Below are 14,908 nucleotides of genomic sequence, written 5' to 3' on the forward strand. Positions count from 1 at the left end.
CGGCGCCCCGGGGGCGCCCTAGCCCGGGGCGGCCGCGAGCTGAACGGCACCGCCCGGGTCCCGGAGGCGGGGAGCCGGCGGGGACAGCCCGCGGCAGCTGTAGCGGCTGCGGCCAGCGCGACCGTCACCTACGAGACGTGCTGGGGTTACTACGACGTGAGCGGCCAGTACGACAAGGAGTTCGAGTGCAACAACAGCGAGAGTGGCTACCTGTACTGCTGCGGCACCTGCTACTACCGTTTCTGCTGCAAGAAGCGCCATGAGAAGCTGGACCAGCGCCAGTGCACCAACTACCAGAGCCCCGTGTGGGTACAGACGCCCAGCACCAAGGTGGTGTCGCCCGGCCCCGAGAACAAGTACGACCCGGAGAAGGACAAGACCAACTTCACCGTGTACATCACCTGTGGGGTGATCGCCTTCGTCATCGTGGCCGGCGTCTTTGCCAAGGTCTCCTATGACAAGGCCCACCGTCCTCCACGGGAGATGAACATTCACAGGTGAGACACGCTTCCGTCCCTGTCCCAGTCTCCCGTGGCCTCACTCCTTTTACTGTGCATCCCTGGTCCTCTCCACCGGCACCCATGTATCCTCCTGATCACTTTCACTGTCACTTCTTTCACATAACAATACATTTACAGTCTTTTCCATTCCCTGAGAACCAAAAATTCACGCTTTGGTGGTGATGGTATTTAAAAGTCAATGAAAGAAACAGTGGAGTCCATGAAGTTCAAGTATAAGAATTTTACTAATTCTGGCTCCGTTTTCACGATCTGTGGATGCTTTGATTTAGGCTTTCAGGGCATTTAGTTGTCTGAGTAAATCCAAAGTGTCATCTTCGGTCGGGTTTGAACAATGCTGGACTCTTAGTGGGAAAAGGATCAAGTCTTTTAGATTAAGGTACACTGGGATGGTCTGAGGCCTGAGAAATAGGGCACTAGGGAAAAGCTGCCTTTGCTGGGAAGAAGAAATAAAGATTTTTCCATTTCATGTTGACCAAGCACAGATGGTGTGTCTTCGAGTGGGATGCTTCTCTTCCCTGCTGAGACTGGAGGACTTGTTCTTTTAAGCCCTGCAGGCAGAACTCACTGACTTAACAGTTCTTGCCATGTGCAACTTGGTGTGTATCTTTCACGGTACACCTGGGAGAGACAGTAGTGACTGCCTCCCACCAAAGCTTAGGCCAACAACTCAAAAAATGGCAGCCCATGGCACCATGGCTCTTCTTGGACCGCATCTCACCCATGGCTCTGGCTCCTACATGACCCATGGGGACATCAAAACAGGGGATGACAGGAGTTTTGCCTTTCCTGCAATAGCCTAGACCCCAGGGGATGCAAAGTTAGCACTGTTGCCAATGTGTTCATGGAATTGACTGGTTGGATGTGGTTCCACATGGTCCTTCTGGGGATCCTGGAAATCCTGCCACAGCAAATGCCTCCTTTTCCACTGCATGATGTCGGTTCTACCCTAGTATCCAGGAAACCCCACACCCCCAATGTTTCTGCTTCTGAGTTGGCCCACCAGACCCTGTTCTGACTCATCTACCTCTAGTTCATTTCTATACCTTGTTTGTTATTCTCATGGCCTGAAAACCTCCTTCCTTCAATGCTGTGGACATTAATCACTCCTACCTTATTGAAGAGAAAGGAAGCCAAATAGAAATTTCCAGCCATGTTGAAAGAGCTGAGATTTTTTTTTTTACCAGCTTGATACTGTGGGTGTTGAGAAAAGATGATACTCTCTGGCAGGTTTTGTTGAGTCAAATGCATAAAGTGTGGGTACTCTAAACTGAAGCGCTGGAATTAGGGTGACTCCAAAGGGAGCACCCATTTATAACTCTCATCACCAGAGCTTGCCACCAACTTCTTTCTCTCCCCCACCTTATCTCTCAGGTAACTCCGCTTTACTCAGTATTCTCTTTGTGTCTGGACTGGCCATTGGTATGGATAGGACCATTCCGAACAGTAGTCTGTAATCAGTCCTGGCTCTCAAATGCAGAAGGAAAGGAAGGACAATGAGTAAAATAAGGAGATGATATGCCCTCCTTTGAGTCTTGTCTGAAAAAGGCGTTCTCTTGGTTCAGCTTGAGAAACAGAAAAAGAATTGCATATGGGCCTTCCCATAGCAGATGTGCTATCCACCTCATCCCTCCATGTCTACCTCAGTACTTGTAGACTTGTCTCTTCTTTCCTCTCCCTGTGCTTCTCTTATCAAGCCTTTTTCTCTTGCTGGTTGATGTCCACAAATGTTCCTTCAGTGTCATCTCCTCCCTGAGCCATTGTTCTGTGCACTCGCAGACAAAGCTGCCTGTTCCCCTTACCCTGCAGACTCTCACGGAGTTTATTCGTCATTTCTTACAATGCAATGAGGATCTCAGTTGCTGCACACAAACATCTTCGGATTGAGGCATTGGCATGTGACCCTGGATAAGTCACTGTTCCTCTGGATGATTCTTCCCTCTTTACTCCCCAGATACCCCTATCACAAAGACAATTATGGTGATATCCTGGGGGTAGTTTCTTCCTGAGGCTGGGGAAGTAAGGCAGCCTTGGGAAAAGAGGTGAATTTTAGGCCTTCAAATCATTATATAAGTATGGGGTGTTTCTCCCTCAAGTTTATCTTCTGATTTTATTCAGTTCACAGATCCTCTTCTGACATCTGAAGTCTTGCCTGATCAGTGTTTTGGGAACCATCATACCAAGGCTGGTTGGAAGGAGATAATGCTGGACTGTATATGTGAGGCAGGCTGGCTGGAGGTGGGGGGAGACAGGAGGATAGAGCCTGAGAGCCATCTAGGATGCTCTGCAGATGACATTGGGCAGGTCTGAGGAGCTTCATTTTCAAACTTGATACTTGGAACATAGCCTTGTCCCATCTCCTCTCATGTCAGAGTGAGTTCCTATCACTACAACTCCTGGGTGGGCATGTGGGGCTGCTCCACCTGTTCACATCTCTGAGGTTGCTGCTTGGCATTATTGGTACGTGTTTATGCCCCATAGTGGGGAACTGATGCAGGGAAAATGGAGTGATGAAGGAGATAAACCTTCACTCACAGTGAGTTTTCCCTAGAGGAGTGGGGGGACAGAAAGATGGGCACTGTAAGAGGTTAAAAGGAGAAGTAAGATATGCTTTTAGTTAGAGACTTTTCTTTGCTGAAAAGGAAGTAGATATTCTGGTGGGTGATCCTCCCGGAAGATGCCACTTGAACAAGCAGACCTGAGTCTGGGGACTTTCAGTGAGAATGACCTTATTGAAAAGGATATTTGTGGTAGTTTAAAGGGGGTGAAAGAATGGGTGAGTCATCTGCTTTGCCTCTGTGCTCCCAGCTCTGTGGCCTCTGCCTTGAGCACGCGTTTCTTGGGCAGAACTTCCTTCCATCCCCTACAGGAAAGATCTTAATTTTTTCCAGAAGCATTTAGACCTTGCTGTCCTGTTGAGTAATGAGAAGTCAGTTTCTGCAGGGGAAATCAGCAACTCCCAATGATTTTAGCAGATGACCACGAGGTCAGATCCCACCAGTAGGACCCCACTGAGAAGAAAGAGAGGGAAAGGGACCAAAGGCAGAGCTGTTCTCTGCATGTGGGCAGCCAGCCTCTCCTGATGAGCACTCCTTTTCCCACCAGGATTGCTACTTTTACCCTCCTTTACAAACTGCTCAGGCCCAAGTGCGAGCTGACTGACGGTAGGCATGTGCCAGCTTCAGTGTTTATTCAGTGGCTCTGCCATGCTTCTTTGGAGTTTTCTACTTAGCTAAGGGCTGTGCTGTCTCCACGAAGGAGAGGGAATGTGGGCTAAGCCTAGGAAAGGGCCAGGAAGCAGCCTCCTTTTGACATTCTATTCCCTGAGAGCTGTTTCACATCCAAACCTGTTCTTTCCTCCTGGCCCTGAGTTGATTCATTAGTGTCTTGGAGATGAGAATCATTATGAGGGAGGAATTCTGTGGCTTCTTCTTTTTTTAACGGCTAATTAACAGATGGGTCAGGAAGCTATTAGGATGCTACAAACACAGTTGGTGAAGTCAGGGGCCTCCCACTGCCTGCAGAGGCATGGAAGGGATGGAGGAAGGTGGGCAGGGGAAGGGATGCTTAGCATTGTGGGAAGCAAAGTCTGAGTGGATGTCATCAGGAAAAGGAAAGGAGCTAGGAAGCAGCTCGCCAACAGAGCCCTTCATCTTTGAGTTCTTCTGCTTATTTCTAGAGGAAGTCAAGGGAATACTTCGTGCCACCTTTTCTTCCTCCAGAAATTAATTACAATCCCAGAGTTCTGTTTTTCTTTCTAGGCCATGTAACTGCAGGAGCAGGACCCCTTTGCTGACTGATTTGGTAAGGAACTCTTTCTAGCTTCCTGGGCAATGAATTGTCAAACCCCTTCAGACACTTTGTGTTTTGATGTACTACGAGTTCAACATAATAAATTGATCTAGAGTCAGCTTGTTTTGCTTCAAATAGAATAGTTGGAAGGAAAAGTGGGAAAAAAAATGCCTTGAATTGAAGGTCTTAGCCTTGTGTGTTTTCCTTTTCCTTTGAGTTTAAAAAAAGTATGTGAAGGGAAAGCTAGGAAACTGTAGAGAGATTTCAGAGAGCATAGGGAGAAGGAGGTAAGGACAGGACCATCTTGGCCCTGCCTTGGTTTTTTTTGCCCTAATTCTTGCTTATACATGGGTGTATGGGTTCATCATATGAGCTGGGCTCACCTTGTGTGGGCAAGATATATTTTCAGCTATAAAATGTATGCTTATAAATCATGTTGCCTTTGATACATGAGGCTAGCAGGATCCATTATTGTTTTAGCAGTGCAACTATGCACATATTTTTCAGATATTCCTAGACTTGACACTGCTCCCTGGTGATGTCGCTCCCTGTCTTCATGTTCCTTCCCTCCTCTGCCTCAAGTTCACAATGTCTGTACATCTGCCCCCTAATGCCCCACCTACAACCTTGCTCAAGATTCAGAACATTCAATGTGAAGACTCTGGGCTAAGATACCATGACCCCAGCTCCAGGCTAGCAAGACACAAGTAGAGAAAGAAGTCTAATTCATTGTTTTCAGCCAGTTTTAATGAGAGATTGAATTGACTATGCAGTTGATTTGAATCAATTGTGCAGGAAGCAGTGGTTAAGACAGCTGAAAAAGTGAGCTGACTGAACGAGGTTAATTCATGAGCCGCAGACAGACAAGCCTACAGATCCAGAAGAAAAGCAAACTACACCGAAAGAAGCGTGATCCTTCCAGTTCTGCTGCCTCATTTCTCCTAGGCCTAGTAGACTTTTGTTTAGATCTTAACTTTCTGATTCCTTTCTATAGCTAAGGATAACCCTATCACAGCCACACCACAGCACCTTGCTCCTGGATGTGGGAAGTTACCAATCCTCCTCTTCCTGACCATCTCCCCCAATTCAAAGTCATGTGCAAAAATCTGTGTTTGAGATCATAAATTCACTTTGTCTTATAATTTTCTTGATGTTCCTTCATAGTACATATCCTGTGAAGGCACAAAATTATGGCTTGGATTTATGAAGATGTAAGCTTTTTTCAGGTTGGTGGTGGTGGTAGGGGGAACCATAATGGAATGCATGAGGGCCTAGATGAAATTCATTTTGTACCTACCTTCTATTGTGCTTTTTCTCCTGTTTTGTCAAACTCCTATTAGTTTTCCCTGAGTCACATTTATAACCTCACATCCATAGTGTTTTTTTTTTTTTTTTTTTTCAGAACCAGGGATTGAACTCAGGCCCTTGAGCTTGCCAGGCAAGCACTTATTCTACTGAGCCATCTCCCTGGCCCCATAGTGTTTTTCTTAGTAGATATTGTATATGGGGAAGAGGGGCTGGGTGGGAGGTTTACCAGCAAAAGCTCAGAGGGTCTCAGTCATTTGGCCTTGAGCCTTGAGCAGGCTTATTTTAGGACAGCTTTTTAACTCTCTCTCTCTCTCTCTCTCTCTCTCTCTCTCTCTCTATATATATATATATATATATATATATATAAACTTCTAGAAGTAAAATCAAAATCTTTGAAGAGACAGAGTAGTGTATTGTGTCATCTAACATCATCGCATGCAATATGTTTAATCTAATTCCATAATTTTATAAGTGAGGCCGTTGAATCCAGAAGGTTAGGGCACAATGCTGAGGTTGCCTAGCTAGTGTGTGCATGAGCTTGTACTAGATCGTGACTCCCATGCCCGAGGCTTTGCTGATTCTCATCCTGTCCACCAAAAACCCATTTTACTTTACTTTATGCACAATTCTTAGTCATCAGCAAGTACCTTTCCACCACACGGCAAATCTGATAGTCTCCTTTCTTTCCCTTCCCTGCCTTTCTTAAGCCCTTCCTTACTGTTTCCAGCCACTAAAGTTATTCTCATTATTCTTCTCCGGTTCCTTTGCACTTTCTCCAAATTCATTTGTAATCAGCAATAACCCGATCTAAGCATAATCCTCTTAATAATATAGATCACTGAAGAAGTCAGGTGGACCAGGACAAGGACTCATCGAAGAACACCATGGAGAGAAAGTTGTAATTAAAACTTCAGGCTGTGCATGCTTCCAGGGTCTCCCCAGAGATGGGTAGAAATGCTGAGACCTGCCCAGACCAATGAGGTTTGCCAGTGGCCAGGGACTTGCACGAATCTGTGGTCCTGCATGTGGTCCAGAATTATCATCCAGGGCGGCTCCCTGTGTATGTAAGAACTCTGTGAGTCATAGGAACACAGTTTCTAGTGACAGTTGTTTTCCTTCTCAGTTGTGGCTAATGAAATGAATCTCTGTGGCACACTGCTTAGGGAATATGCCTGTGATATCCTTGGAAAGAACTATGGCATATATATCTTAATATGCCATCTTTCCTCACAGTAACCTTGGGAGACCATATGCTGATCCTTCTCTGGAAGGTGGTTTTACAATATTTCTCCTGGAAGTTCTCTAAGAGTACAGAGCATATAATTTTCTTTCTGTAATTGTAGAATATTTTTATCCTTCTAGGGTAGATTTGATTCTTGTAAGCAGTAATAAGTCATAAGCTGAGGCTGATGAATGAGAATAGGTGATCAGAAATCAAGAGTACCTTCAGTCAGGAAAGCTGCTTTCTGGGGAGCTGGGGGAGCTGTCTCCAAAGGCAGCAGCACAGAGGAGGCATTTTAGAGTGGCGCTAGCATCCGTGAAGGGGCTGCTTCTCACATGGAAGGATAATTACTGACCTTGGAAAAACCAGTTTCATGTTAGTTATATCAAGCAGTAGGGTAGTTGGGAGAAAGGACAAAAGAAAGGAGTTGAATATGCATCAAGCATTTGAAGTCACTGCCCAGAAAGGACAGGGAAAAAAAAAAGAGACTGTCCCACATTTCTGCATAAAATAGTAGAGGTTGCTCAATTTAGCTTCCTACTTTGATACTGATGGTAAAGGGACCCAGTTTCTTTGGGATACATGCAGAGGAGAGACGTGGAATCACAGCCCCTGTGCACTGCACCCTTTCCCTCTCTCCACATCGGGACCGTAACCTCTGCAATTTTGTGAGGAGATGAGGTCGCCACTTGGGCCAGGCAGCCACAGATGAAGTGGAGGCGTGTGCAAACCCTGAGACAAGAGGCTGCCATGAGCACTGCCCATGAATTCCTAACATGCATTTATGGCGCCTGCTTCCTCCCCCAGCTCCAAATGCACATTCATGAGATGGGAATGATCCCAGAAATGGAGAAGTGGGGAAGGCTGAGTATGGGGAATGGGGCCCGAGGCATCCCTTGTCATTCTGCTGTGTCGGGGAGGTGGGAGCTCTGTCTCCTGTTGGGGACCACAAACTATAAATTGAGTCTAGGGGAGGTCCAAAGGCTCAGCAGCTCCCCACTCTTTTCTAATCACAGCTGGAAGCCCTAGTGCTAATGACTGTGATTCTCACAGGGCAAGATAAGAACTGCTAAAGGTAATAAGGCACCTGGGGAAATTGCAGTTCCTCATTGCCCCCATCTCATCTTTGTCCTTGCAAGAATTCTTTGTCCTTCTTTCCAGCCCACTGTAGTCACCATTTCTGTTCTTGGAAGCACCCACTGCTTTTACCCATTGACCTTGACTCAGTTGTAATCAATAAACATTAAGGTTCTGGGTTCCTTGTGGCCTTTTGTTCCCTGAAAACAGCTGGCTGTCCCAGATCCCTGCCGGCACCCCTGTTTTGTCCTTTTACTCTTTCTTCCTGCCATGCACCATAATACTTGGCAGGAGATTGGGGGCTCAGTGCCTGGGTCCTTGATAACTGGTGCCATGGAAGAAGTCTCTAGTGTCTGCCCATCATCTGTGCAATCTCAGAAAGTTGGAGAGCACCTGAAATGCTGTTAGATGAGGGCTCAAGGAAGTGGAAACCCTTAGAGGAGTGCTTGTACTTGAGTAGTCTGTACCAGGAACTCTGCTCAGCCCTCCCGCTACACAGCATCACTGCCTTCTTTCATCACTCCTCTGAGTAGAGAGACCCATGTTATCATTGAGGAAACTGACTCAGATAGGCTCAGTGAGTTGTCCAAGGTCACACAGATAGTACATTGCCTGCTCCCATCATCCCTGATAATTTAGCAGGACAGCTGGCTCTCACCTTCCTGGAAAAAAAAAAGGGGTCAGTGATATTCAGATTACTTAAGAAAGCAAAGTGCCACCTGCTTGTGCCTTGGGATAGGTTGTTATTGTAAAGGACTAAGCAGATAAATGACCTCCCTCTCAGGGTACTGCAGACAACACTAGTGGCATCCACTTGAATTGCCTGCAAGGCATGGAGGTGCCCATGGTAGTAAGAGTATTCTTCTTTAGGCTGGATTATATTTGTGAGGATGGTGAAGGCAATACAAATATATATATATTGAGGGGGAGAAATCTGAAAACTGTATATTATTGTAAGAACCCCTGGGCAATTCTACATGAGTCCTTGCTCCTGAGAGTACTGAGGTGCTAGGAGAAAGGAGAAATCTGGAAACAGAGGCTGGACATCAGGCCTTTCCTTGTTTTAATTACTGAGGTGTACAACTTATAAACAGCTCCATTTATCAACCCCCTACGCCCCATTTATAATATCTAGTGCTGTGCTTACAAGACACAGAACTCCGGCCAATTCACTCCTCGCCCATTCTAATTTTATTCTGTGCTCCTAGCTATGCTTCCCAATTGCTTGCTTTTTCTGTATCTGTTTCTTTTGTTCTCGATCCCTCTGTCCTGAAGGGCACACCCCAAGAGCCTGTGTTGTCTCTCCAGCAGCCAAAGTCTGCTGCGGGCCTCAAGCTTCAGTTAAGACAGGGTGGTGCCCACAGCTGTGCCACTTTCTTAGGTCTGTGGGTTCATGCCTGGGTCCTCAGCAGGAGCTCATCTCTGTATGATGCCTGTGGAGCCTAGAATTTCAGAGCACCCTGCCAGTCCTCTTGTCTCTTGCCTGCTTCATGCCTACTCCTAGCCAAAGGTGCAAAACAATCCTTTGATCCCCTTGCTCCAAACCGTTATCCCTTCTCCAGAACTGTGGGAACTAGAGTTTCAGTGAAGCGCTGAGTGGCCAGAACCTTGTCTGTGTGCCCTAAGGATAGGCAGAGACTCGTTGCTCTCTGCCGGCCATGAAAACACTCTCATTATTTCTTGCTTTTTTGGCATTTGGTCTCGTGTACTGTTCCCATTAGCTTCGGCATTAAAGCGTCATTACTCAGGACACCTGTCCTCTGGACATATTCGTTCTTCCTTTAGCCAAATGTGCTCTTCTGGGAAGTATGTTTTTTACCTAGTGAGTTCTTCCCTCATCCGTTATTCTTCCTAATACTATGAGGAGGAAGTTGAAACCCGAGAATGGCTGTTAATTTTAAGTAGCATCTGGGAAATGGTTAGGGAGCCCGCCAGTGGCCTCTTCTCTAAGGTTCTAGGAATAAGGACATTTGCTAGGGGACACATAGTTGGGGACAAATGCTTAGTAGTAGAGAAAGGGATGGTTGAGAAGGTTTTCCTCCCTCATCTTAGGGTCAGGTGTGGAGCCAGTCTGTGGGGAATTTTGACCTATTATTGATGTTTGGGCAGCATTGTCTGAGGGCCAGGGTTGCACATGTGCACACACCTCCCTGAAATGCTGGAGTTGAGGCTGGCTTACACTCTGATGTGGTCCCAAAGCTTGGGGAACAATCTGGAGTCTAGCCACCATTCTGGACTTATAGTTGACTTGCTTGTGCCCTAAAAGACAAGCCTTAGGTTTCCCAGGAGTAATATCCTGTGGCCTTGGAAGACTGCACTAGGAGACACTTCTTTCCTGGGTCCAGATAAGCCCCCCCCCAATTTTTAACTCACCTCCTTCCCCAGCAATCCCTTTCCACCCTCACCTATTAACCAACAAAAATAGCGGATCTTTGAGCAAAGGATCTGTTGCAGCTCTCTTTTAAACCACATCATTAAAATGTTTCTTCTTGTTCCTTTCCTTGTTTCATCCACTGCGCCTTCTTCTCCATCTGTCATTTTGATTTCTGTTCACTTCTATTGAGTTGTCTTTCTTTTCCCTTCTCCACCTGCCAGCTTTTCTTCTTCAGTGTATATATATGGCTGCCACTTCATTAAACCACATTAACTCAGATGCCACTAATTCAAAATTTATCCAAATTGGACCTGGGTAAAGTTGTTTTGCTTTTCTCTGTCTGATAAAAAGCTGCAATGAGCAGATAAATAGCTCAGAATGACTGGAAAGATTGTGCAGGGTTCATGGACCACGGGGAAGGACAGATTGCTTCCAGGCTGTCTCTGCACACAGTCAGCCTGCTTATTACCACTCATCTGTATCGATTTGTAAAGCAGCCCTCCAAACATCAATTTTATTTTACTTTTTTAAAAGTCTATTTGAACTATTGCAATGGCCTTGGAAACAGTAAGAATGCATTTCTTCTCTTAAGTGTTATATAATGTTCATCTCTGCTTCATTGATGGGTATTAGCCTACCCCCTTTTCTACTGAAATGGCAGTGCTTAACTGTAAGGTTGCTTCAGAGTACCTTTCTAATTCCCTCTGGGAGTTCCTCTCTAATTTTCTCTCTTGTTTCTTTTCTTGTTTTATTTATCTGTGGTGTTAGACTCTTAACAGATTTCTCTTTTAGCATTGAGAATGTTATGAAGTGTGCCATGGCCTCCAGGGGCCCCTTCATCTTACTACAGGGATGCCCAGCTGAGCCTGAGAAGGTAGAGCTATGCAGGGAGACCCTGGGTGACCTGTCCCAATTCCTGGTGGAGGGAGGACTTTTGGTTCGCCTGTTTCCTCTGTGACTTTTTCTCAAGGGATTGAAGAGGTTGAGTGGAAGTCTCTGGTCCCAACACCACTGCTTGAATGGGGGAGCCACCATCAGACCTGCTGCTATAGGATGTAGAAGGAGGCACTTAGCCAGCCCTCAGGGCCTTGTCAGGAAAGGACTTCGACCTCCTTTCCTTTACCTGTGTATGTGTTCTCAAGTGACATCAACATACAGTAAGCCCTCCTTATCGCCTGTTTGGGGTTTTTACCATCCATGTTTCTCTGCTTTAGAGCACTTTCTGAAAGACAAGACAGCTTCTGTCCTTTCTGTCCCTGCGACCTTGACTCCCTCAGCCTCTTTGGCCTGTTGGCCACACTGTGGATGTGGGCTGAAATGTCAAGGTTTCTTCTTCCTTGGCCCGTCCTGACCTCCATATACAGGGAACTTCAGGATCTGCTTTTACAGGTGCAATGGCTCTCAGGGCGGAGGTGAGAGAAAATGCACTTCTTTTGTACACTGCGTTCAGACAAGAATGTTTTCTGTAAATGGCCGGATGAGCATGCTTGTGTTCACATGCTCAAATCATAGGTTCTCCTCATGGGCAGGCATTTTGGGGCCCTCTGGCTCTTCTCCCTCTGAAGGGCTCCTCTCCTGCCATCACAGCGAGTGTCCGCCATACATACAGACTGAGGTATCCTGTCCATCACTGTGCCATCCATCACTGTGGTGCAATTCTTGGTGATTTTTACAGGGAACCAAAGTTGACTCCTTTGGCATAAGGTCCACTCAGGGGAGTCACCAAAATGAATGTGTCCCTTCCTTATGGCAGCAGGGACATCTCGAGGGGAGCAGAGAGAGCCCCTCAATGATCCGTTCTCCTGAACCAACATTCCTAGTCATGGATCCTTCCTCACAGTATGAGGTTGCAAGCCTTTCTGCCTATGTGGAGACCTTCTACTTAGAAAAGGGACTTCCAAGAACAACATGTAATGCTCAGTAATTCAAATTCAGCTTAAAGATCTCAATATTTCTGCAGGGAAACCTTTAGGTCTCCAGCCCAAGACAGTGGATTTACTTGATGATCCGGATCCCTCTCCCTCACCACTAGAGAAAGAGATCAGGACGGTGAGCTCATCATACTCATATCTGTATTTTAGTGCCCAGAACATTATCTGCTGCAATAAATGCCTGAGTGACTGACGAGTGAGTGAATTAAAATGGATGGGCGTGGGGCAGTCTTTTTGGTGTACCCCATCCTTCAGGGCTTGCATTCAAATGAATGCACTTCAGCATGGAAATGACAATAATGTTTATTTTGAAGAAGAAAAGAGGGGAGTAAGGGTGAGGGGAAGAAAGAGGGAAAGGAAAAGAAGAAAGAAAGAAAAAGGGAAAGAAAGAAAACAAATAACTAAATATTTTATGGAAAATGTTGCTCTGGCCAGCTTGAAGGAAGTGTTTGCACTCCTGTGTGCCTTTCAGATTCCCACTAGCTTGGTTGGGCTTGGCATCTGTTTGCTTCTCCATGGGCCTTCATGTCCACGTGTGATTGCATGCCAGTGGCAGCATCGCCTGTGGTGGCCCAGTGGGGAAGAACCCACAGGCCTTCTGCCTACATGTGGCTTTCAGTGTTTAGGACAAACTGATAGGTGACCTAATGGATTTCCACCCCTAACCCCAGTAGAAAATGTGAGCCGTGGGTGGTCCCTTCCAAGATGGCCAGGCTCAGCTGTGCCATGTGACCCAAGCATTTCACCAATACGACACTATCAGGCTAGTGCTTCTGAGTTTTCTTTTTCCACTTGTGGCTCGGTCAAGGTAGGCTAAGCCTGTGTAGACAGCGGGAAATTGAGTTTGGGTTTATTTATCGGTTAAATATTTACATAGTACTTCCTAGGTGTCAGGCTCTGTTCTACACGCTTTACAAATATTAACTCATTTAATCTTCTTGAGAACCCTAAGAGATAGATATTATTTTTTTACCTTATTGTTTTGGCCTTAGTTTTTCAGTAAGGAAACAGTGCCACAGAGCTCTTAAATAGTTCGCGAATGCTCACCAGTGTACTAAGGGACCAGAGTTCCAACTTAGGCACTCAGCTCCACAATTCACTGTTTAGTCATTAGGCTATGCTGCCTGTGAGTTGCTATCTGTAGATTTAGAACTGTGCTGATAGCAAAAAGCAATACTCAAACTAGAAACATCAGTACAACAGCAGCGGTGGCCCGTTCGTGCCTTGCACACAAGTGCATTGATTAATCCATGCACCACCTGGCTGGCCCTGTGGCCCTACTGACAGACCTTGGGTAGCACTTTCCTTTTCCATGTTACGCTTGACACATGCAGAGCTTTGCTTCATCCTCTGATAGCCCATTCAACTATTTCAGCAAAGTCTAGTTTTGTTACTACTGCTTCTGAATTTCACAGACCTGGATACATTTTCCTATTCATGAGGCTGGAAATGTTATCCATGGGGATCATACTATTAAGAATAAATGAGGGCTGCCGAGATGTACGTTGACTCTCTCCCTAGCTTGTGGCTGGTGATGTAGTGACAACTCCAGGATAGGTGCCCATCAGGGTAGGGGAGTGGTCCCCACTTGCTTGGATACCAAAACAAGCACGCTGTCTCCCCTCAAAGATTCCCGCAGTGTTTATTGGCCATCATGAATTCCAGTTGTGCTGCGGACAACTCAGACCTGCAGTACAGCTCAATGCAGATGCGTGGACATTGTGAACACAACAAATGAGAACTCCGCATCCATTCTGAGTCTCTCTGTAGAAGGAAAGCGGTCTTGTGCACATACAAAGCGAGCAGCTGTGTTTTTCAAGTGGACTGTGAGAGAACTGGGAATAGGGAGAACCAAATTAAACCATTCTCCTTGGTCTGTGTTTATTAAAAATATATTCACTTGAATTGTCTTGAGTGAATATTTTACAGGATGAAAGGACTCTGCCTGTCCAGTAGATAAGTGTAAAGAGGAGGCTGAAGAGGATGCCAGCTGTCCCCCAGCTTCAATGTCAAGTTAAGGATCCATCACCCAGGATTTAAGTAACTGGACTCCTTTATTTAATAGGAATTAAATGTCTACTTTTTACTTCCAGGAGAAGTATACAAGAAGCAGCTATTGGAGACTTATGTAAAAAATATTAAAACCAACTTCCACAATCTGTCCTACAGTTTTTACATGTAATAGTTCCGTTTCCTAGAGTGTGCTTTAGTTAGCTTTTGCTGTGATGAGAACCAAAGATTAGACTGATGGCCCTTTCACAAAGAGCCTTGAATACTTTAAAAAAAAAGAATTAATTATATTCAGTATACTCTACTTAATTAGGCAGGAATGCTTTTAGAAAATTCTTCAAAAACAAGAGTGTTCTCATTAGTTCTTAGTATAAAAACATTAACCAGAGCAGCTTCTTCATGAAGTAGTTCATCTGTTTGGCCTTTTATCATACCTATCCACCAACATCAATTTCTCCCTGCTTCCCCTGAAAAGAGAAAAGGCACGATTAGGGCTCTAAACCATCCTATTTGCTTTGCTTTTCGCACCTACAAAACTTTGAACAATGATGAACTTGTTTGCTCCTTTCCCCAGCATTTATGTGGCTCACAAATCCAGGGATATGGCAGAGGCAGAAGTCTAGCTTCCATTTGCCTGCCCCAGTGAGCAGTGGTATTCATGCAATTCTCATGAATA

At 45.7% G+C, this 14,908-nt stretch overlaps 1 protein-coding gene across 1 annotated transcript in view; it reads left to right on the plus strand.

Moving 5' to 3' along the window:
* Positions 1-6: 6 nt before the first annotated feature.
* The window catches only part of Shisa6 (shisa family member 6), a gene marked incomplete at its 5' end in the record, with an annotated part of 316,675 nt that continues 301,773 nt past the window's right edge, over positions 7-14,908 (plus strand). Inside the window, one exon of the mRNA XM_023705426.1 lies at positions 7-497. Coding sequence (XP_023561194.1) covers positions 7-497 — 491 coding nt within the window. The remainder of the gene's footprint in view (positions 498-14,908) is intronic.

Source organism: Octodon degus, unplaced genomic scaffold (genome assembly GCF_000260255.1).
Source record: "Octodon degus isolate 3935 unplaced genomic scaffold, OctDeg1.0 scaffold00219, whole genome shotgun sequence".
Taxonomy (NCBI): domain Eukaryota; kingdom Metazoa; phylum Chordata; class Mammalia; order Rodentia; family Octodontidae; genus Octodon; species Octodon degus.